We start from the raw sequence: 25,178 nt of genomic DNA on the forward strand, positions 1-25,178 counted from the left end.
TTTTTGCCTTTTCTAGGGCTGCTTCCTGCGGCATATGGAGGTTCCCAGGCTAGGGGTCTAATCAGAGCTGTAGCCGCCGGCCTACGCCAGAGCCACAGCAACGCAAGATCGGAGCCACGTCTGCAACCTACACCATAGCTCATGGCAATGCCAGATCCTTAACCCACTGGGCAAGGCCAGGGATCGAACCCGCAACCTCATGGTTCCTAGTTGGATTCATTAAACACTGTGCCACAACGGGAACTCCTGTGCAAAAGCTTTTGAGTTTAATTAGGTCCCATCTGTTTATTTTTGCCTCTGTTTCTTTTGTCTTAAGAGACTGACCTAAGAAAATATTGCTATAATTTATGTCCAAGAATGTTTTGCCTGTTTTCTCTCCTAGGAGTTTTTTGATGTCAGGTCTTATATTTAGGTCTTTATCTTTTTATATGGTGTGAAGGAGTGTTGTGCTTTCCTTGACTAACATGAGGCTGACCAGCTTTCCCACCACCACTTAGTGAAAAGACTGTGTTTTCTCCATTGTATATACTTGCCACCTTTGTCAAAGATTGACTGTAGGTGTGCAGGTTTATTTCTGGCTTCTCTGTTCTGCTCTATTGATTTATGTTTGTTTTTATGCCAATACCATGTTGTTTTGATTACCATAATATGGTCTGAACATTAGGAAGCTTATGCCTACATCTTCGTTCTTCTTCCTCAGGATTGCTTTGGCAGTTCTGGGTCTTTTGTGGTTCCATGTCAATTTCAAGATTATTTATTTTAGCTCTGTGAAAAATGTCATGGGTAATTTGCTAGGGATTGCATTGTCTGTAGATTGCTTTAGGTGGTATGGCCATTTTAACAAAATTAATTCTTCTCGTCCCAAGAGCACATGGGATATCTTTTAATTTCTTTGATTTAGCTTCAGTTTCCTTTATCAGTATTTTGTAGTTCTTAGTGTGTAAGTCTTTCATCTCCTTGGTCAAGTTAACTCCTAGGGTTTGGAGAGTTTTTTTGATGCAATTTTGTTTATTTTTAATTTTTTTAGCCATGCCCACAGTATGCAGAAGTTCCTGGGCCAGGGGTCAAACCTGAACCACAGCAGTGACTTGAGCCACAGAAGTGACATCAGACCTTTAACTGCTAGGACACCAGGGAACTCCTTTTGACACAGTTTTTAAAAGGTTTTTTTTTTTTTTAACTTTCTCTTTCTGATTGTTTATTGTTAAAGAAATGCAATGGATTTCTGTCTGTCAGTATTGTATCCTGCTTCCTTGTGGAATTCGTTTATCAGTTCTAATAGTTTTGGTGTAGAGTCTTTAGGCTTTTCCATTTGGGATATCATGTCATCCGTATAGAATGACAGTTTTACCTCTTTCCTTCTATCTCTTTGATAACTTATCTTTTTCTTGTCTGATTGCTGTGGCTAGGACTTTCAGTGCTATGTTGAATAGCAGTTCAGTTTATTCCTAGTCATTTTATTGTTGAGCTTCTTTCTTGTTATGAAGATGGGAGTGACAACGTCCAAGCTCTTTACATGTTAGGGCAGAAACCAGAAGTCACTAGTATTTTTTACAGTGCAAATTGGCTGGCTTTCATTTATCTAAAGTTGTCTTGCCTTTCATTTCTCTTATGGTGCCTTTATTTCATTCTCATTTTTTAAGGGTATTTTTGCTAGGTAGAAAGTTGTACCTTGGGGGGTCGCTACCGTGGTGCAGTGGGTTAATGATCTGGCTTGTTTCTGTGGAGGCCAGTTTGATTCCTGGCCTGATGCAGTGGGTTAAGGATCCAGTGTTGCTACAACTGTGGCACCGGTTATAGTTCCAGCACAGATTTGTTACCTGGCCCAGGAACTTCCATATTCTGCAGATATGGCCGAAAAGGAAAAAAAAAAAAAAATTCTGCTTTGAAAGTCTTTTTTTAAAAAGATGTCATTTTATAGAAATGATAAAAAGTAAATAACAGTTTTTATATTTTCCTTTTATTTAATGTGCCCTTTTCCTCAGACTGCTTTCAGGATAGCCTTTTCACCTTTGGTTTTTACTATTTTTACTGTGATGTGTCTCAATGTGGTTTTCCTTGTATTCATCCTACTTAGCATTTATTGAGCTTCTTGGATGTGTATGTCAATATTTTTCATCAAATTTGGGAATTTCTTACTTTTTTGTTTTTTTTTTTGATCTTTTGTCTTTTTAGGGCCTCACCCGTGGAGGTTCCCAGGCTAGGGGTCTAATCAGAGCTGTTGCTGCCAGCCTACGCCAGAGCCACAGCAATGCCAGATCTGAGCCACGTCTGCCACCTACACCACAACTCACAGAAGCACTGGATCCTTAACCCACTGAGTGAGACCAGGGATTGAACCTGCAACCTCATGGTTCCTAGTCAGATTTCTTTCTGCTGCACCTAGACGGACACTCTACTTTTTTTTTTTTTTTTTTTTTTTTTTTTTTTTTTTTTTTTTTTTTTAATGTCCTGATCTTTCTTCTCCTTCTGGGAGATATCTAGCTGTGCATATGTATATCTATCTACATTAGATTATTTTATACCATCCCATGGGTCTTTGATACTTTGTTCACTTTTCATTTTTTTTTTCTCTAGGTTCTTCAGATTTGATCATTTTTATTGACATTTCATTATGTTCTCTGATTCTTTCTTTTGCTGTCTTCAATCTACTCCTCAGCCTGTCCATTAAGATTTCTGTTTTTGATGGACTACATTTTCAGTTCTGGAATTGTGTGGGAAGGTTTTCTAGATTCTCTTTCTCGGTTAAGATTTTATAAAATCTGTTTATACATTTTCTTTTTTTCTTTTTTGGCCACCATGTGGCATATGGAGTCCCTGGGCCAGGGATCAGATCTGAGTCACAGTTGCAACTTAAGTTGCAGCTGCAGCAACACCAAATCCTTGACCCACTGTGCCAGGCCAGGGATCAAATGGGCATCCTAGCACTCCCAAGATGCTGCTGATCCCATTGCACCACAGCAGGATGTCCAACAAAATCTGTTTATACATTTGGCCGATATTGCTTTTCATTTTTGAATATATTTTAGAATAAATATTTTAAAGTGTTTGTGTGCTTAATCCAATGTCTTGGCCATCTCAAGGTTGGTTTCAGTTGCTTAGGGGCTCACATTTTCCTGGCTTTGTCTAGTAATTTTTTATTATGTACTTGTCATTATTGACAAGGCCACACCTGAGACATATGGAGCTTCTCAGGCTAAGGGTAGAATCAGAGCTACAGCTGCCAGCCTATGCCACAGCAACACAGGATCCAAGCCGCATCTGTGACCTACACCACAGCTCATAGCAACACCAGATCCTTAACCCACTGAGCAAGGCCAGGGATCGAACCCATAGCCTCATGGTAATTAGTTGGTTTTGTTTCCGCTGAGCTTCAAGGGGAACTCCCTATTATTGACATGCTTTAAAGACTTTAGATTCTATTAACTTTTGCTGAAGAAGGTTTATTTATGTTTAAGCAGGTGTTTTTGTGTCTGATCACTTTGAGCTGGTGTGTTTTATTTTTTATTTTGTTAACAGATTGATTTGTGGAAATCCTAAGGGGTTTACAGTCTGGTAGGCCTCAGTCTCCAAATCTGTTTTGCCTGCAGATTTTTGTAAGGGCTTTGTCTTGGCTTTTCTACAGTTCAGGTTAATGAAGTGCTAATGTCTGTTTTGGTTGATGCAGACTACCACTTACCCCCAATATTGCTTGACTTCTGATATCTCTTTTGCTCCCAACCCTGTAACAGCTGTTTTCCATCAGGCCTTATGTTTATTTATTTATTTAATTTTTTATTACTCAATGAATTTATTACATTTGTAGTTGTACAATGATCATCACAATCCAGTTTTATAGGATTTCCATCCCACACCCCCAGTGCATTCCCCCACCCCCCAAACTGTCTTCTTTGGAAACCATAAGTTTTTCAAAGTCTGTGAGTCAGTATCTGTCCTGCCAAGAAATTCATTCTGTCCTTTTTTCAGATTCCACACGTAGGTGATAGCATTTGATGTTGGTGTCTCATTGTCTGATTGACTTCACTTAACATGATAGTTTCTAGGTTCCATCCATGTTGCTAAAAATGCCGGTATTTCATTACTTTTAATGGCTGAGTAATATTCCATTGTGTATATGTACCACATCTTCTTGATCCACTCCTCTGTCGATGGAATTTAGGTTGTTTCCATGTCTTGGCTATTGACAATAGTGCTGCAATGAACATGGGAGTACATGTGTCTTTTCGAGTCATGGTTTTCTCTGGATAGATGCCTAAGAGTGGGATTGCTGGGTCAAATGGTAGTTCTGTTTTTAGTTCTGTTTTAGAAAACAGTATATCCATACTGTTTTCCACAGTGGTTGCACCAATTTACAATCCCACCAACAGTGTAATAGGGTTCCTTTTTCTCCACATCCTCTTCAGCACTTATTGTTTGTAGACTTTCTAATGATGGCCATTCTGGCTGGTGTAAGGTGGTACCTCATAGTGGTTTTGATTTGCATTTCTCTAATAATGAGTGATGTTGAACATCTTTTTATGTGTTTTTTGGCTGTCAGGCCTTATTTACTGTCATTCTATTAATGTGTCCCTCTTCTAGTCCAAGGACTCAAAGAAGCCCATGCACAGATTCTTCTGGTGCTCTCCCTTTTCAGTGTCTTGACCACAGATTTTAGGCATCCTTAAACTCTTACCTCTGACTTCTCAGCCCAGTAGGGCCATTGTAGGCTTAATGGTCACATGAAGAAATTGTTCCCCAGCAGAGAGCTGGGGCAGTTGTGGGGTCACTTATTGAGTTTTCCTGTAGGGATCTTGATTTTTTAATTTCTGTTGTCCAGTACCTAAAAATAATTGCTTCATACATTTGTCTAGTTTTATGGTTAGTTATCATAACAAAAGGGCAGTTATTTCATCATAGCTAAAAATAGAAATTCTCACTTTTGTTTAACCATTAAAAAAAGAATCTTGAACATTGTGAAATATTTTTCATATTTTCTAGCATAGAACAACCATCAAGATGATTTAACAGATGATTTAAAACTTGCACAGAACATCTTTTGATAGCAAAATTTATGGCTTAACATATAATTTGATATTTTATAAAAGAAATGTGAAATGTAACTCTCATTTTTAGATGGCTTAATGGTACAAATTACCCCAGAGACAATGGATGGCTTGCGGCTAGCTCTACGAGAACAAAAAGACTTTAAAATTACATGTGGGAAAGCTGATGCTGTAGACATGAGAGAATATGTGGATATCTGCTGGGTAGACTCTGAAGAAAAGGGAAATAAAGGGTAGGAATTTTTTGTTTCCAAAATCTAACTGATTTGATGGAGGGGAAAGGATGAAAACATCCTGTTAGCAAAATTAAATATTTTATAAGTAAATATAGAATTATACCATTAATTTAAATGCTTATACTCTTAATTAATAAATAGTCTGTTTTTTCACACATGTACCTAACCAGTGTTACATACATTTTCTTGGCCAGGATGCTGTAAATTATTATTTTTTTTAGGGCTGCACCTGTGGCATATGGAAGTTCCCAAGCTAGGGGTCGAATTGCCACAGCCACAGCAATGCCAGATCCTTAACCTACTGACAGAGGCAGGGATTGAACCCGCATCCCCATGGCTACTAGTCAGGTTTGTAACGCGCTGAACCACAAAAGGAACACCAGATGCTGTAAATTATTAAAGTGTGGTTAGTTTGGGAGGAGGCTAGTGATAAAATGTTCATTGTGTAGCAGTGTAGGCTTGATGCCAGGTCTGAGAAAGACAAGATAATTTGTCTGCTGTATGGTACCTTTAGGCAGACACATATTTCTACCCCATACTGCCTTTTTCATACCAGATATGGATTTCCACAGAATTATTTCAGATTATTTTTGTCAAATAAGGAATAGATTCCCTTCGGAGTTTCAAGTTTGGCGCAGTGGGATTCGTGGCATCTTTGGAATGCTGGGACACAGGTTCAATCCCCAGCCGGCACAGTGGGTTAAGGACCCAGCATTGCTGCAGCTGTAGCTTAGGTTGCAACTGTGTCGAAACTGTGGCTAGGATCTGATCCCTGGCTCAGGAACTCCATATGCCGTGGGGCAGCCAAAAAACAAAACTAAAAAGGAAGCGATTCCCTTTGGATGTTTATTTTGTATTATATTGATTCACTGTAAATACAAACAACCAAATTCAATAATACGTACATTAGAAGCCTTGCAGAATATTACTGCTATTCCCTCTTCTGTTTAGTTACCCATATTCTTTCCTTTTTGGAGTTTGGCTAAGAGGTCTGAAGCAAAAAAGGAAGAAGAGGGCTAACACTGAAGGATCCCAAGATAGAATTTTTGAAATTCATGAGGCAGCTTTTCTGTTAGGAAACTATTATAAGGTATTTTAAACTTCAGGTCACAAGTGAGCACTTGAAAAAGGTAGATATGATTTGCTATACAATCAGGAAATCTTGGCAGATAAGTATGAACTACAGTTTTAATTATCTTGTACATAATCAAGATATCTTACTAGTGCTTTAATTTCTAATGCCTAATTTTCTTCCTATTCCCTTTGTTCAAATCTAATCATTTCATATAAAGCTTTTGCTATTAATAATGCTGTTGTATTTACAATTTTTTTCTTCAGTGTTATTAGTTCAGTGGATGGAATATCATTACAAGGATTTCCAAGTGAAAAAATAAAACTGGAAGCAGATTTTGAAACTGATGAGCAGACTGTAAAGTGCACTGAGGTAGCTGAGAAAGATGATTCCTTCCATGTACATGCTGTGTTTGGATATGTTTTTGTTTGTGTTAACTTGGAGACTTTGTAGTACTCAACCTCTGAATGTTTAGGTGTAGCTTATTACACTTTATAACTTGGGACACACATATCTCCACAATAGACTGCCTTCTATACATGATTTGATTTCCAGTGAGTTATTTCTGGCTCTTATATGGTGGTACAGCCTGCCAGCTCCAAGTTAAGTTTTGGTAGCACTGCCATCTTCGTTTGCACAATAATATTTGACCATACTATTTTCATTTTTTTATTTTACAAAAATAAAATATTTTATAGATATTTGACCATACTATTTTCATTTTTTCTTATTTTACAAAAAAAATATTTTATAGATATCAGTTTATAATCAGCATTCACGTATGAAAGTTATTTTTGCATTTGCATGTTCTCATTTTTTTTAAAATAAGAGAATATGGGAGTTCTCTTGTGGCACAGTGGGTTAAGAATCCAGCATTGTCACTGTAGTGGGTTGGGTCACTGCTGTGCATGGGCTTGATCGCTGGCCTGGGAATTTCCACATGCTGTGGGTGTGGGCGAAAAGAAGAAAAAGGAGAGAGAGACAATAGGAAACTATAGACTTCCAGCCCCTTAGTCCACCTCTACACTCCCTCTCATTCTACACTTGGGTCAGACAGTCAGTGTTACAAATTTCTTATTCTTTGTGTACAATATAGAAACTATAGGGGGTATAGAAATTATGGAACACAATTTCTTTGTTTGGTCTTAATTTCATTAAGATGTCCTTATAGGATGGTGATCTTATAGGGTGGACTCTTTAGTATCCCTTCTTTAAACTGAGTGAACAAGGCTTTTGTTGCTGCAAGTTAACTTTAGGCAAAAATAGCTGAGTTATTCCCATATTCCCTAACATTTGGTTTTAAGTTTTTACTTACAGTACAGATCAGGCTATATAAAGAGAATATTCTCAACTAGTGAATTTCATGGCACTAACTTTGGAATTTTATTCGTAAAGTTGAATTGAAAAGAGCAGTTGTTGCAGGTTTTAAAGCTACTCAATCTTAATCATGACTTCTTTCCTAATTAAATATATTTCAGGTGTTCTACTTTCTGAAGGACCAGGATTTATCTCTTTCAGCAACTCGTTATCAGTTTGCAAAAGAAATAGCCATGGCTTGTAGTGCTGCACTGTGCCCTCATCTGAAAACTCTAAAGTGTAATGGAATGAATAAAATTGGCCTCAGAGTATCCATTGACACTGATATGGTGAGGCATGTTTTGTGATGTATTTTTGAAATGAATATATATTAAAATAAGCAAAAGTTTTTTCTGTAACCTTTCACTTTGGAATGACTGAAGAGAACTAAAATTTATTGAACATTAATGTTTGCTACCTACTTCATGCACATTCTCTCCTTTACTGTGTACACAGGGGCCAGCAAACTTTCTAGTAAAAAGCCATACAGTAAATAATTTAGGCATTGTGGGTGATCTGATTTCTTTCACAAATACTTTACCATTATAGCGTGAAAGCAGCTATGGACGGTATGTAAACTAATGAGCTCAGCTGTATTCCAGTGAAATTTTATTTAAAAAACATTTGTTGGGCCAGATTAACCCAGAGGCCATAGTTTGCTGACCCCTGCTCCATAAAATTCCTGCTTGATAAGTAGGTTTTAAAAACTATGCTAAATTCTATATTCATGTGACTTAAAATTACAAAAGTCTAAAAGGAAAAATTTGTTTTTTCCTTCCTCTGTAGGGAAAAACCTAATTCTTCCTTAATATGTCTTTCTTTCCTGTATATGTCTCTTATTACTCTCACATAACACTTCTGGTCACCAGATGTGTAGAGGCTTTTCTCCATACCGGTAAGCAATTCTCAGACACCAGCAGGTTGTCCAAGAATTCAAGTCAATTCTGACTCCATCTCCCAGAGATAGTGTCAGATCCTGCAGGTCTTAGAAGACTGCTGCCTCCTTCCTTGACCTGCCAGTCACAATTATCACCTGTGCTTCTGACCAACCAGTTATGGATCAGAGGTTCTAAAGACCCCCTCCTTGTGCTAGAGTGGCTCACAGAACTCGGAAGTATTTACTTATGTTTGTTATTAAAGAATATACAGGTGAACAGCCAGATGTAGAGATATATAGAGCAAGGTCTGGTAGGGTCCTGAGCAGGAGTTTCTGCCTCCGTGGAGTTGTGGTGTATCACTCTCCCAGTGTGGATCTCTTCATCAGCCTGAAAGCCCTCTGAACCTCCTTCTATTGGGATTTTATGGAGTCTTCCTCATGCAGGCATGGCCAATTAACTATTTTTCGCCCCCCTCCACAATCTGGAGGATGAGGGGTAGGGCTGGAAATTTAAAGCTTCTAATCATGGCTTGTTCTTTCTGGTGATCAGCCCCCATCTAGGAGTGCACCCAGAATTGTCTCAGAAGAACAAAAGATGCTCCTTCTCTTACCACTTAGGAATTTACAAGTTCTTTTTAGGAGCTCTGTGTCAGTAATGGAGTCAAAGACAAATACTACAAGAGATGCTCCTGGTATACTTATTACTTAGGATATGACAAGGGTTTTAGGAGCTTTCTGCCAGGAATCAGGGTCAGAGACTAATATATATTTTCTGTTATTTTCACAAATGTATTTTCAATAAGACCACCACATTAAATACTACTAGAGAGTAGTATTCACATGTCATTGGTGACCTCTGGTTCTGTGTCTATATAAATGTATGTCTATGTAATTGGTGACAAGGTAAATGATTCCCAGTAGAGCTGTGTAAGGTAATAACCTTGGAAAGATCTCCTTCCTACCCTTGACTTTTTTTAGTCTTTTTTGTCTTTTTAGAGCTGCACCTGCGGCATATGGAGGTTCCCAGGCTAGGGGTCAAATCCTAGCTGTAGTTGCTGGCCTACACCACAGCCACACAAGATCTGAGCCACAGCTGCGACCTACACCACAGCTCACAGCAATGCTGGATCCTTAACCCACTGAGCGAGGCCAGGGATCGAACCTGTATCCTCAAGGATACTAGTCAGATTCGTTTCCACTGAGCCACAACGGGAACTCCCTTACCTTTGACTTTTAACCCTTCAATCCACACTTCTATACCTCTCCTCATTTTCCCTTTCTGATCAGGCAATCAAATATTTCTAGGTATTCTTTACAATTTTTTGCATGTATGAGCAAATAAGTTTGTACGTCCTTTTTGTCCTTCTGTTTTCATTGTTATTCTTTTAACTTTGCTTCTTTACCTTATGTCTTAGAGATATTTCATATTACTACATATTTTTTTAACAGTTGGTGAGTAGTAGTTGATTATATAAATGTACCATAATTTATTTGGGTCTTATGTATGTTTGGTATGTACTGATGGATATTTAGGGTATCTATAATATTTTGTTTTTGCATAAGTGTGAGTATTTAAGAAGCATTCCTACAAGTAGAACTGCTAGGTCCAAATATGTATGCAATAAATATTACCATATTGTCTTAAATATGTTAGGCCAATTTATATTTCTACCACAGTTTTATGAGTATTATTTCCCCCACATCCTTATCAAAGCAGAATATAATCAAACTTTTGAACTTCACCAGTTTAATAGGTGAAAAATGGCACTCCAGTAGTATTTTAATGTACATTTCTGTTTCTGTTTCCAACATCCATTATAATAGATTTCAGAGCATGTTTTTCATTAGAATGGTTAACCTAAACATTAACAATTTCATGTACTGAAGGTTTGCCTTTCTTCAGGCAATATAGTTCTTATTGGAAAGAAGAACTTATATTTTTATCTCACTATTAAAAATTCCTTTTTCAAGGAAGTATCTGATAATTATTTGAGTAAGCACTGTTAATTATTTAGTCATAAGTATTAAAATGTGATTTTCACAAGCAAAATTAAATTCAATTTCTGTATGTCTTTTTAGGGCCACACTCGTGGCATATAGTGGTTCCCAGGCTAGGAGTCAAATTGGAGCTGTAGCTGCCTGATTATGCCACAGCCAACACGGGATCCAAGGGATCCAACATGGGTTTGTTAACTGCTGAGCCATGGCCAGAACTCCCTTTTTTTTTTTTTTTTTTGGTCTTTACACACCTGTGGCACATGAAAGTTCCCAGGCTAGGGGTCAGATCGAAGCTGCAGCCGATGGCCTACACCACAGCCACAGCAACATGGGATCTGAGCTGCGTTTTCAACCTACACCACGGCTCATGGAAACACTAGATCCTTAACCCACTGAGCAAGGTCAGGGATCAAACCTGCATCCTCATGGATTGTAGTTGTGTTTGTCACCCACTGAGCCACAACAGGAACTCTTCAAATACTATTTTATTTATGACAAATTCAAAATATTTTAAAGTATGGAGTTCCCATCAAGGTGCAGTGGAAATGAATCCAACTAGGAAACATGAGGTTGCAGCTTCGATCCCTGGCTTTGATCAGTGGGTTAAGGATCTGGCGTTGCCGTGAGCTGTGGTGTAGGTCACAGACTCTGGCTCGGATCCTGTGTTGCTGTGGTGTAGGCCAGCAGCTGTAGCTTTGATTCCTAGCCTGGGAATCTCCATATGCCATAGGCATGGCCCTAAAAAGAAAAACAAAACAAAAATTTAAAGTAGATTTTAAAAAAATACCATGGTGGAGTTCCCTTGTGGCACAGGGGGTTAAGGGTCTAGTGTTACTGCTGCAGTGGCTCAGGTCACTCCTGTGGCATGGGTTCAGTCCCAGGCCCAGAAACTAACATGCCATGGGCACAGCCAAAAAAAAAACCCAAAATGAAAAATACCACATTGGGGAGTTCCCGTCGTGGTGCAGTGGTTAACGAATCCGACTAGGAACCATGAGGTTGCGGGTTCGGTCCCTGCCCTTGCTCAGTGGGTTAACGATCCAGCGTTGCCGTGAGCTGTGGTGTAGGTTGCAGACACAGCTCAGATCCCGCGTTGCTGTGGCTCTGGCGTAGGCCAGTGGCTACAGCTCCGATTCGACCCCTAGCCTGGGAACCTCCATATGCCGCAGGAGTGGCCCAAAGAAATAGCAGAAAGACAAAAAAAAAAAAAAAAAGAAAAAGAAAGAAAGAAAAATACCACATTGGTAATTATTCAAAACCTTGGTCCTCCAGTGTGTGTACATGTTTATTAAGAAGAAACCTAAAGTATGAAGTAGTGGCAATATTTTTATAGTATCTGTGGGAGCAACAGTTTATAATTTATGTAGTAGATAGATAAAAGAAATAAAGGAGAATGTAAAATTTCATGAATAAAAAATCAAGTATTTCTTAACATGCTTAAATTGGATGCTATTTTTAAATCTACTGAGCTAATAAACAAGATTGCTTACTTTCTAGGGTTCACTCATCAAGATTTTTTTTTTTTCCAGGTTGAATTTCAGGCAGGATCTGAAGGCCAGCTTCTTCCTCAGCATTATCTAAATGATCTTGATAGTGCTCTAATCCCTGTGATCCATGGTGGGACCTCCAACACTACTAGTTTACCATTGGAAATAGAATTAGTGTTTTTTATTATAGAAAATCTATTTTAGTGAAAGAATGTGAGTCATATTAGATATTGCAAATGAGTTGTTAAAACTAACTTCAAGCATTAAAGCTGAAATGCCACAGACACTAAGTAAATATGTTTAATGTTGAAACATGTAAGCTTTGCTTTTTAGGCAGAAATGATCTGTTTAAATCATTAGCACAATATTTAAATCTCCAAAAATTTAAGAGATCCACAGTTTTTGAAGCTTTATACGTCATACAAATACTGAAAAAGACAAGGATTTCTTTTCTTTAAGTAGCATTTACTGTGTTATTTAAATGCCAAGCCAAAGTAACTGTACTTGGGTATACCTCTTTATGCCAAGAATGATTTTAATGAAGGCTCTTTTCAGATGTAACCTTTTGAGGGAAACACCTGTTTTGTTTATATGCCAGTTGTATTACTGGTTTCTAAAGTCTGTTAAAATTGTCTGGATCATAAAACTTATATGATGACTCTTTGAATAAGACAGATAACTTATTTGTCTACTTGGAGTGGAGACCTACCTCCATGATTAGATAAACTGATTATTTGCATTAAAATCAGAATTTTGCTTTTTTTCTTTTCAAATCATTATAATGTATATATACACACACACATATATATGGTTTTCTCTTTATTAAATGGGTATTCTTAATTGTGGGTGCTTCAGGATTTTGTGCTTCTGTATTTAAGTATATTGTTTTTATAGCAAGAACATGTGATTTGGTATGTGTTTTATAAATCTTTAATAATTTATATATAGGTAATATTTTTGTATTGCAGTGCATTATTTTTCCTCCTTTCCTTCCAAAGTATACCACTGTATATACCACTTCCGAGAGTGATTTGACGACAGGCCAGATGACCCTTGAAGTAGTCATTATGTAGCAATAAATGAAGCCTGAAACAGGTTTTTGTTTTTGCTTTTCCTTTAAATCCTAGAAGGTTCTTGGTAAGTCTGCATATTTTCATTGACACCAATGTATTAAATAGAAATTTTAATGAACTGCTTACTTTTGCATATTTTAAATCCTTTATACAGTAGTTATTTTTTATAATATGATATTAACATAAGTTAAATTCTGTGTATTTGAAACTGTTACAGAGCTTTCTTCTTTAAATAGCAAAATTTTTGAAAGGATGTTGTGTTAAAAAAAATAAAGGTCATATTTTAGTTAATCCTATCATTTAAGTTATATAAAATATAATCATTATTTTAATGCTTTTTTTTATTCTAATGTAGAATATATGTTTTTGTATCAAAAACACTCCTGTGTCTCGAACTATACTAAATAGCCCTGTTTTAAGAAACGTATTTATGAAGCATCTCAACTTGAAGACTAAGTCAGGGTTATAACTCAGGATCTTAGATCTCAGGCTAGGAGAGACTGAGAATTTGAATCAGTTTGTTCATACGGTTCCTACTGAATCACATCTGTAGTCCTAGCCAAAGACAGTATGGAGGAAAATATCTGTCTTTTTGAAGTAACTGCGTCATAAACAATGTACAAATGTTGCAGATATTAAATAAAATGATAACAATAATTTGTGAAATTGTTGACATCTATAACAAAAAATTGCATATCAAACTCAGTTTATGTTTTCTTTATATAGTGTGTTTATTTTGCAATAAAAGTTAATTGCACAATCTGTAAATACTGAATTTACTTTAAAATAACCGAAAGGTGAGAAGGGCTTTTCCCATAATAGGAGAACTTTGGATTTTTTTCCGTAAAGTCTCTACAGCTAATAAAAATTGGAATCACATGCCTTTAGAGGCATACTTTAAGGTATTCTTTGTAGATGTGTGATATGTTTCCGAATGCATTTGGTCATGTTCTTCACTTTGATACTTAATTTAAATTTTTAATTTTTTTAATGGTGAAGAAATAGAATGGTTCTTTTTACTTAGTCTGCATTGATCTATTTTTTGCCTTTTAAGAGTACTGTCTTTCTGGAGTTCCCATTGTGGCTCAGAAGGTTAAAAACCAGACAATGTCCATGAGGATGTGAATTCGATCCCTGGCCACGCTCAGTGAGTTAAGGAGCCTGCATTGCCACAAGCTGCAGCATAGGTGGTGATGCAGCTCAGATCCCGAGTTGCTCTGTCTGTATTATAGGCCAATGGCTATAGCTCCTATTTGACCCCTAGCCTGGGAACTTCCATATGTTGCAGGTCTGGCCCTAAAAAGCAAAAAAAAAAGTACTGTCTTTGAATTTTGAAATATGAAGTACAATTTAGCCCCTCTTCTTTTTTTTCCCCAGCAACCCAGTGGACTAAGTGTGTCTGTATGCTTGCTATATGCATCGCACTTTATTAGGCTTTATTGATTGAAAGGTGAATAAAATAGTTCTTTGCTTCTTGGAGCTGAATGTGAGGCAGGTAAAAACAAAGTAAAAGTAACTGCTACATAGAGACATGAATTTTAAGGAGCTGGTCAGAAAATAATCCAGGAGGAGAGCCATACCAGTAATGAGAAGGCCTGGCATTAAATTCTCTAGGCAAGAGTTGAAAATCTAAAGAGTAGATAATATGTCAAAACACTGATCTTTCCTTTTTTTTGGGGGGGGGGGTGACTGCTCCTGTGGCATATGGAAGTTCCCAGGCCAGCAGTCAAATCCAAGCTGTAGCTGCCAGCCTACACCACAGCCACAGCAGTGCCAGACCTGAGCTATATCTATGACCTACACCACAGACCACTGCAACACTGGATCCCCAACCCACTGAGCGAGTCTAGGGATGGAACCCACATCCTCATGGACACTAGTTGGGCTCGTAATCCACTGAGCCATAACAGGGATTCCTTGACTCAAATTTTAAAAAAAAACTATCTGAGTACCAGATACCTCTAAACCATCCTAGATTTTAAGTTTTTTCTTTGTGATTAAAAAAAAAGTTTCATATATATAATATTTAAATTCAAAAATCAGAAAAATGTTAAAAACTTAACGAGGTTTTCATTTTTTTCTTTTTAGGGTCACACCCTTGGCATATAGAAGTTCCCAGGTCTAGGGGTGGAATTAGAGCTGTAGTGGCCTACACCACAGCCACAGCAGCATGGGATCCGATTCGCACCTGTGACCTATACCACAGCTCACCGTAACGCTGGATCCTGGACCCACTGAGCGAGCCCAGGGATTCAGCATGCATCCTCATGAATACTCGTCAGGTTTGTTACTGTTGAGCCATGAAGGGAACTCCAACGATATGTTTTACCATATTGTATGCATCTTCCTTGTTCTTCTCACCCTCCAATCTCAACAAGTCATTTTTATTAGTTTCTTGTGTATCTTTCCAAGGGTTAGGTGCAGTAGCAGCAAATATGAATATATATTTTTAATTCCTGATTTTTTAGATAAAGTATGGCTGTATATACTAAAGAACACAATGTCATCTCCTCAATTACTTTGAGTTATGTAGTTTATATTTAGAATCTTAAAAGTTTCATTGCTTCTTAAAACACCGTATGTTGATAAAAAGCAATCTTAATTACAGGAAAGCAAGAAAATCCCTTATTGGAATTATGACCATATGTTTCAGTAGGAGGACTTTCTTATAACAAATTTTTACTACTAAAATACCTGCAAGGTTATTTTTTATCTGAGCTATATTAAAAACCTTTTTTTCCCTACCCAACACTCAATTTACCATCTAATTTTAACCATCTGAATTTACCTATTACCACATAATTGACACATTGGGTTTTTTTAATTCCATATTTTTAGTAGTCTAAATCTCTTTATATTCTTATTTAGCTTGGAATGATACATAATTTAATACCTTTTGGGAAACATTTTCTGCATTTGTGTTGATAAAATTATAGCTATATGTTCACACTTCTTACAAATGAAAATAGAGGTCTAATTCAAGTGCTTTATTATAAACATCTGAGTATAATAAAGTTTTTTTTTTTTTTTTTCTGTTTTTCCTTTTGGTAAAATAAGGTGCTGGCCAGCTTCCAGGATAGCCCACAATGATTCTTGCCTCTTGGTATCCACACCCTGTGTAGTCCCCTTCCACAACTGTACTGCTGGTCTTTGTGACCAATAGAATATGGAGGAAGAGATGGGATATCATTTCCAAGATTATATTATAAAAGATTCCATGGCTTTCATCTTTGGTGCATTTCTCCCCACTCACTCTTCCTTTCATCCTTCTTTCCCCACCTCCCGCTCCCTGTCTGTTTCTTTCTCCCTCTCTTTCCATTGAATCAGTCATTCTTGGGGAAACCAGCTATTTATAGAGTCTCATGTGAAACTGAAGCCTCCTGACAATAGCCATTTAGTGGAAGGGGATCCTTCACCCCAGTCAAGCCTTCAGATTGCAGCCCCAGCCAACTGTTTGACCCCATGAGAACAACCCAATTGAGCTCCTCTCAGATTTCTGAACATCAGAAACAGTATAAAGTAATAAATGTCTGTTGTTTTATTAAACTTTTACTAAGTTTTCTGGTGATAAACTAAAACAAAGTAATTAGAGCAGCTATAACTAAAAATTTCTAAAAAGAAAAAGATTAATTGCTCTGACAAAAGTAAGTGTAAAAAATTAGTTCTTTTCAACATTTATGGATTAATTGCTTTTCAACATTTATGGATTTCATGCCACAAGTAGTATGTGCTAAGTGCAGAGAAGACCAAGAGAAAGAGTATGGTTTGAACTTGCAAGAACAAAGGTACAACTTTGGGAAAACTTCCTGATTCTGGAAATTGCATGCTAGGATATTTAAAGCTATGCTCTTGCTGAAAACAACTAAAACTCATTAAAATACAAAAATCATCTTAAAACATCAAGGAGATTTTAAAAGTCCAAAAGTGAAGGAAAAAAGAGGTTACGTTAGCATGGGGTCGTCACTTAAAGCCTAATGTAATTCACCATCCTGTGTGGACCCACACAAGAAGGTGAATCTGAGAGGAATTGTGAAACTAACAGAAGAAATTCCCCACAATAGGCTGAGATTCCTTCAAAATGTTTCAGCCTTTGGATGAGGATGAACCAGAAGTATAAAATTATGTAAAATTATAGCCAAGTTTAGTATTGCCTGCATCACCCAAAGAATCTTAAGCATTTAATTTGCTTTAAGGTGGTTCCCCCACTGGTGATGCCTCCTCCAGGTGCTAGGAGGAATAAAAATGTAAATTCTCTCCACAGAAAAGTAACTTAATTGTAAGCCTCAAATTACTTTTCAAGTAGAACATCTACTAGCATATAGTAAAAAAGTACATAGGCCCATAAGGGAACTAGACTTCAGAGGCACAAATTAGAAACAATTTAATTCATAAAGTCTTAGGTATTAAATTTATGCTTTCTATGTTTAAAGAAATAAAGTCAAGTGTGAAGTGCCTTAGAGAATGGGAAAGGAAAACATGATGGAGCTAATTTGGGAAATAATGTAATACAAATGTTGCAAGAATACATAAAAACTGAACTTTAAGACTGTAAATAGGTTTAATGGTAGAATAGAATATAGGCAATTGAGAAGATTTATAAACTGGAATATAAATCAGAATTTTTTTGTAATGCAGCATTGAAAGACAAAAAGAAATATGGAAAAAAAAAACAGCATATAGAGGATGCAGTGAGAATTCCTAACACCTGCTTAATTAGTTGCAGAAAGAGAGGGGAGGGTAGAACAGAGCAAATATTTTTAGACACAATGTAGACTTTTCAAAACTGATGAAAGACATAACTCCACAGATGCAAGAAGCCAGACAAACTCCAAACAGAATAAAAAGGAAACTGCACCTAGATGCTTTAAAACAGGTATTGCCAGCTGGCTTAGAAAGTCCAAGGAACAGCTTCTCTAGTTAAAGGACAGAAAAGGGGGCTGGAGGATGTGAAATATAATTCTTTTTGAATTTCCTATTTCAGGAGAACTGCAGCACCCCTCCCTCCACACCATGTGTAAATCCTATGGAGCAATGTGGATTTTCCCTGCCCTACACTAAGCTAGAGAGCACAAAAAGGCAGCACCCTGCCTCCTTATCCAACAGTGCAATGGTTGCAGACACTGCAGGACAGATACAGTGGCAATGGAGTGGGGAAGCTAAAGGCTTTTCTAGCTAGAATACCAAGGATGATGTTAGAGCCAGAGAACACTGGAGAGATTATAGGTAAGAGGAAACTGAAGAAGGGAAACCTCTAATTTTGTATATAATATCCTAAAATCACCCATACACTGTGCACATGACTGATCTTTGCTGTACAGCACAAATTGGCACGACATTGTAAATCAACCATACTTTTTAAAAGTGTTTTAAAAGTCACTTAAGTCACTAAAATTGAGCGTTTTCTTAAACCCAAGAAATCATTTTGAGGAGCTAGAAAAAAATCCAGAGTACAGAAGCTTGACTGAAGGCAAATTGAAATAATTACAACTGAAGTCTGTAAAGACATAAATATATTAAAATCTGAAGAGGTGGGCAAGAAGGGCTGTGTTTTGTGTGAGGTTATGCTTATCCTAATTTTACAGCTGACACACTGAGTGGTTTTAGAGCTGCAGAACCAGGAAATGGCAGTGCTACACTGCTAATTCACGTCGTCTGACTCCACTGGTGCTCTTTTTCCAGCCACAGCTTGTCTGTGGGAAGGAGTTAAGGAGAGCAAGGAAGGCAGTAGGTGGGGAAAATCGAACTGCTGGGAGTTTCTGAGTGAACACCGGCAGAAAGCGAGAAAGAGAAAACTTTCAAGTTAACACCTTAGTCTCCTTGCGCAGAAACGCTCATTTTTATGGAGACATGACATCAAGTCATTTTTTAGTATGTTACTAAAATTAAAAAGAGGAAATATATCTAACTTTGGGAATTCGTACCCCTTAGCAGCAACTGTACTCAATCTCGGCGTCTCAACCCTGCTGCTATCGCCCATGACCTGACCACACGTTTATCAGGACTTCGCGCTCTCTGACTACCTTTCAAAAAGAGCAATTCGCGCGACACTTGGACGCGAATCCCTACCGGGAAGATCTCGCGAAAGCGAAACTTGATCCGCCCCTTCTGCGCGTGCGTACCGCCTTCCCGCCGTTTCCGTCCCGGCTTCAGAAGCGCTGCATAGGCAGCGGTCTGCGGTTGTACTGCGATCTGGCGTTGGTAGACTTGGGTTTTTCTCGCCACCTGCGACGGGTCAGCGGCATCTCCCACCGCTCGGCGCTTGCGCGAACTGTGGCTGTTCGTCACCATGACAGCGAACGCTGCAGGCACTGGTAAGCCTGGGACCCTGAGGTTCCGGGTCTGGGACGGAGCACCACAGAGTTGGCTTGAAGTGGGCCTTTTCTCCGGCCCAGTGCCCATAGTTGGGGGCTCTTTGAGAGACGCCTCAGGCGGCACTCCTCCCTTTTTGGATCTCGTGCTCTGCTTCCTTAGCGTGAGCCTCCATTCACCTGGCCTAGAGCCTTGGGTCCTTCTATGGGCGTTAAGTGAAAAACTTTTGGGGCGAATGGCAAGAATATTGCGCCCTTTTGTAAAGAAAAAAAATTTTTTTTTTCTCAACAGCAGTTTTAGATTCATGGAAGTTTTGAGCGGAGGACAGGGAGACTCTCCATCTATCCCCTACTCGGCTTATGCATTGCCTCCCCGTTTTTTGTTTTTTTGTTTTTTGGGTTTTTTTGGTCTTTTTTAGGGCCGCACTGGGGGCATATGGAGGTTCCTAGGCTACAGGTCGAAGGGGAGTTTGCGACCTATACACCACAGCTCACAGCAATGCCAGATTTTTAACTCACTGAGCTAGGGTTAAAGGATAGAACCCGCGTCCTCATGAATACTAGTTGAGTTCTTTAACCACTTAACCACAGGGAAAACTCCAGCTTCCCCATTTTTAACATCCCTCACCAGAGTGGTACTTTTGTTATAATTGTGAGCCTACATTGATGCATCATAATAACCTGAAGTACATATTTCACATTAGAGTTCACTCTTGGTGGGGGTACTGTGTGTGGGTTTAGACAAGTGTACAATGAATGACAAATCTGTTTGGTAGGGCGTCATGGAAAATAGTTTCTCTGTCCTAAAAATCTTTTGTGCTCCAACTATCCATGAGTCTACCTCCAACCCCATAAGTCTCCCTCCAACCCCTCACAACCATAGCTTTGTCTTTCCCAGAATGTCGTATAGTTGGCATCATACAGTATGTAGCCTTTTCATATTGGCTTTTTTTGTTTATAATATGTGGTTAAGGTTTCCCTTTGTCTTTTTATGGTTTGAGAGCTTGTGCCTTTTTAGCACACAAATTTAGCAAACAAATTCTTTTGTCTGGGTATACCACAGTTTGTCCATTCACCTACTGAAAGATACCTCCATTACTTTCAGATTTTGGCAGTTATAAGTTGAGCTGCTGTAAGCATCAGTGTTCAGGCTTTTGGAGAGACATAAGTTTTCAAATCCTGTGGGTAAATATCAAAGAGCCTGATTGCTGGATTGTACCGTAGGAGTATGTTTAGTTTTTTTTGTGTCTTAGGGCCGCACCCTTGGCACATGGAGGTTCCCAGGCTAGGGGTCCAATAGGAGCTGTAGCTGCTAGCCTAGGCCACAGCAGTGCCAGATCTGTGCCACATCTGCCACCTACTCCACAGCTCACTGCAACGCTGGATCCTTAACTCACTGATTCGAGACTAGGAATTAAACCCACATCCTCATGGATGCTAGGCAGATTAGTTTCTGCTGTGCCATAACGGGAACTCCAAAGTATGTTTAGCTGGGTTTTTTTTTTTTTTTTTTTTTTGTCTTTTTTGCCATTTCTTGGGCCCCTCCCTCAGCATATGGAGTTCCCAGGCTAAGGGTCTAATTGGAGCTGTAGCCACCGGCCTACCCCAAAGCCACAGCAACACGGGATCCCAGCTGCATCTGCAACCTACACCACAGTTTACAGCAACGCTGGATCCTTAACCCACTGAGCAAGGGCAGGGATTGAACCCTCATGGTTCCTAGTCGGATTCGTTAACCACTGAGCCACGATGGGAACTCCGAAAGTATGTTTAGTTTTGTAAGAAATTTCCAAGCTCTCTTTTAAAGTTTCTGTACCATGTCTGATTTAATGCATTTAGAATGATAATCTCTAGGTCCATCCATGTTGCTGCAAATGGCATCATTTCATTCTTTTTTATGGCTGAGTAATATTCCATTGTATATATTTACCACATTTTTTATCCATTCCTGTGATAGCACTTATATATGGAATATAAAAAAATGATATGAACAAACTGTTTACAAAACAAACAGATTCACAGACATAGAAAACAAACTTATGGTTCCAAAAAGGGAAAAGTAGAGGAGAGGGATAAATTTGAAGTTTGGGATGAACATATACACACTACTATATATAAAATAGGCTATCAGCAAGGAACTACTTTATGGCACACGGAACTCCACTCAATATTCTGTAATAACCTACATGGGAAAAGAATCTGAAAAAGAATGGATACGTGTATATGTATAACTGAATCACTTAGCCGTATACCTGAAACTAAACATTGTAAATCAAATATACTCCAACATAAAGTAAAATTAAAAAAAGATACAGTCACCATGTCATTTTGCATTCCCATTGCCAGTGAATGAGAATTCCTATTATTCTGCATCCTTACCAGCATTTGGTGTATCGGTGTTCCAGATTTTGGCCATTCTAATAGGTGTGTAGTTGTACCTCATTTTAATTGGTATTTCTCTGGTGACGTGATGTGGCACATCTTTTCACATGCTTGATAGCTGTCTTTTTTGGTGAGGTGTCTGTTAAGTCTTTGGCTGTTTTTTTAATGGTTGTTTGTTTTTTATTGTTGAGTTTTAAGAGTTCTTTATGTATTTAGGATAATAGTTCTTTATCATATGTGTCTCCTGCAAATATTTTCTCTCAGTCTGTGGCTTGTCTTCTCATTCTCTTGACATTATCTTTCACAGAGCAGAAGTTTTTCATCTTAATGAAGTCCAGCTTATCCATTCTTTCTTTCTTTTTTTTTTTGGTCACCTCTGTGCAATGCAGAATTTCTTGGGCCAGGGATTGAACCTATGCCAGTGACAGTGCCAGACCCTTAACTTGCTAGGCTACCAGGGAACTCTCCATTTTTTTTTTTTATAGATAGTACCTTTGGGGCTGTATCTAAAAAGTCATTGGCATACCCAAGGTCATCTAAGTTTTCTCCTGTATTATTTTCTAGGAATTTTATAGTTTTGCATTTTACACTTAAGTATATGGTCCATCTTTTTTTTTTTTTGGCTTTTTAGGGCCACTCTTGCAGCATATGGAAGTTCTCGGGCTAGGGGTCAAATCAGAGCTACAGCCGCTGGCCTAAACCACAGCCATGCCAGATCAGAGCCTCATCTGCAACCTACACCACAGTTCATGGCAATGTCGGATCCTTAACCCACTAAGTGAGGCCAAGGATCAAACCCACTCTCTCATGGATACTAGTTGGGTTTGTTACTGCTGAGCCACAACAGGTACTCCTCTTCCTCCATTTTCAAAGCCAGCATTGCTGGTCAAGTCTTCCTCACATTGTGTCATCCTGTCTTCCTCTTTCACTTACACAGATTTTATAAGATCCTTAATGTGATTAAATTAGGCTCACTTGGATAATCCAAGCTACTTGTCCCACCTCAGACACAACAGATTAGCAACCTTAATTCCATTTGTAAGCTTAATACTCTTTGCTACATAACGTAACATATTCACATTCCATGGATTAGGATGTGGACATCTTGGGCTGGGGTAGGAGAGGGGTGTCATTATTCTTCCTACTATAGTACCTCTACATATTGTTTTTCCCCTTACCTTTTTTTCACTATATATATATTTTTTTCTTTTTTCTTTTTTTTTATGGCCACATCTGTGGCATATGGAGGTTCCCAGGCTAGGGGTTGAATCGGAGCTACAGCTGCTGGCCTATACCACAGCCACGGCAACATCAGATCTGAGCCATTCCTGCGACCTACACCACAGCTCACCACAACAATGGATCCTAGTCAGATTCATTTCTGCTGAGCCATGATGGAACTCCTCACTTAACATATTTTGAGATTAGTCTATATCATACATATAGATTTGCCTTATTCTTTCTGATGGCTGCATAATGTTCCATTTTATGAACATACCATAATTTAGTGAATCCACTTTTGATGAATAGTCAGGTTATTTTTACTTTTTTTTTCTATTACAAAAAATGCTACAATAAATATCCTTGTATGAATGTGTCATTTCCCATATATAAGCATATCTGTCTATGAAATAGATTTATGAAGGTGGAATTTCTGGGTCAAAGGGTAAGTGTATTTTTCTCTTTTGTTTGATTTAATTGTTCTTTTTTAAACTTTTTTTTTTTTTAATGGTTGCACTTCCGGCATAGGGAAATTCCCAGACTAGGGGTTGAATCAGCTGCAGCTGCCAACCTACACCATAGCTCATGGTAATGCCAGATCCTTAACCCACTGACGGGGGCCAGGGATCGAACCTGCGTCCTCATGGATACTAGTCAGATTTGTAACTTGCTGAGCTACAGTGGGAACTCTTTTTTTAATTTTTTATTGAGACGTAACTTGCATACCATACAATTCTCAATCATTTAAACATATAATTCAGTGGTTTTTAGTATATTCAAATTGTGTAAACATCACCACAGTCAATTTCAGAACAATTTCATCATCACAAAAGGATGTAAAAAATAAGAGATGTCACATGGGAGCTACTCTGTACTTGTTGCTTTTTTTTTTTTCTTTCTATAAAGCTAAAACTGCTCTCACCATAAGTCTTAATTTTTTAAAAATTGCAAGTAATTTTGCCTTTCTCTTAGACCTATTTCTAGAGTAACAGCTTGCTTAAAATAGTAATAATACTCTAGATTATAGATAATTGGAGTCCTAAATTCTGTATGTATAAAAAGATATATACACTTATGTCTAAATATAAGTATTCACCCATTAACAGGGCAGGGAGAACTTTCTACTGTAAATATTTTTAATTTCTGGAATCATGGTATTTTATTAATCTGTAAGTTACCTTTATAAAATTTTTGAATGCAGTATGTTTAGTTGGAAAGTGCCACGGGAGTTCCCACTGTGGTTACAAATCCAACTAGTATCCATGAAGATACAGGTTTGATCCCCGGCCTCCCTCAGTGTGTTAAGGATCCGGCATTGCCATGAGCTGTGGTGTAGGTTGCAGATGCATCTCGGATCTGGCATTGCTGTGGCTGTGGCATAGGCCAGCATCTACAGCTCCGATTTGACTCTTAGCTTGGGAACTTCCATATGCTGAGGGTGTGGCCCTAAAAAGACGGGAAAAAAAAGAAAAAGGTGCTGCAGACACATCTACAGTGCACTATTAATTAACATTTAGGTTTTTTTCTGGTAACGTGTGATTACCATTTTTGTGAGACTTTTGGTGCATCTCAAAAACTTCATTTTTAGCAGCCACCTCAATTACATTCTTTATCATGAGGATATACTGTGATTTAATCCCATCACTTGGCATTTCTCTTTTAGTGAATAATTAATGTGCCTTGTAAAAATGCTTAAGTTTGGAGTTCTCTTGTGGAGTAGCAGGTGAAGGATCCAGTGTTGTCACTGCAGAGGCTTGGGTTGCTGCTATGGCAAGGGTTTAATCCCTGGCCTGGGAACTTCCTTGTGCCATGGGCACGGGTGAAAGAAAAATTAGAAGCCTTGGTTAAGCATTTAAAAAATAATGGCCATGTATTTTCTTCTGAGTCTGAAAGGTCTGTGACTCTATTAGATATGCTAATTTTTTGTATTTGTGTAGGAGACTGCTTGGGAGATAGTGGGTGCTACAGTCTCTCCTTTCTTCTGTAGCCCAGTATACAGAGTGGTTGCTAAGTTCCATGCATGTTAATTAGAAGTTATCTTTATGTGCCCCCCCATTCTCTAATCAAAATTTACTTTTTCTCAATGACTTATCAGCAGTTTCAGATGGCCATTTTTAGGTCTTTAA

General features: G+C 38.2%; 2 protein-coding genes across 8 annotated transcripts in view; both read left to right on the forward strand.

The window, feature by feature from the left end:
- The window catches only part of ZFYVE16 (zinc finger FYVE-type containing 16), a 61,459-nt gene extending 47,550 nt beyond the window's left edge, over positions 1–13,909 (forward strand). For 4 of the 7 annotated variants that reach the window (XM_021084493.2, XM_021084492.2, XM_085013911.1 and 1 more), the window contains 4 exons: positions 5,113–5,275; positions 6,617–6,722; positions 7,829–7,996; positions 12,111–13,909. In XM_021084493.2, the coding sequence (XP_020940152.1) occupies positions 5,113–5,275; positions 6,617–6,722; positions 7,829–7,996; positions 12,111–12,272 (599 nt within the window). In that variant the 3' untranslated portion in view covers positions 12,273–13,909. Of the gene's footprint in view, positions 1–5,112; positions 5,276–6,616; positions 6,723–7,828; positions 8,602–11,750; positions 12,019–12,110 lie in introns of those variants that run through there. The other 3 variants (XR_014838116.1, XR_002341786.2, XR_014838115.1) reach the window with 2 other exon arrangements.
- A 5,380-nt stretch (positions 13,910–19,289) lies between these two features.
- The window catches only part of FAM151B (family with sequence similarity 151 member B), a 32,571-nt gene continuing 26,682 nt past the window's right edge, over positions 19,290–25,178 (forward strand). The window contains exon 1 of the mRNA XM_003123750.5: positions 19,290–19,452. Coding sequence (XP_003123798.1) covers positions 19,428–19,452 — 25 coding nt within the window. The 5' untranslated portion in view covers positions 19,290–19,427. The remainder of the gene's footprint in view (positions 19,453–25,178) is intronic.

Source organism: Sus scrofa, chromosome 2 (assembly GCF_054392235.1).
Source record: "Sus scrofa isolate SSC_HxYL_T2T_F1_AM1 chromosome 2, Sscrofa_HxYL_maternal_Yorkshire_Landrace_v2.0, whole genome shotgun sequence".
NCBI lineage: Eukaryota > Metazoa > Chordata > Mammalia > Artiodactyla > Suidae > Sus > Sus scrofa.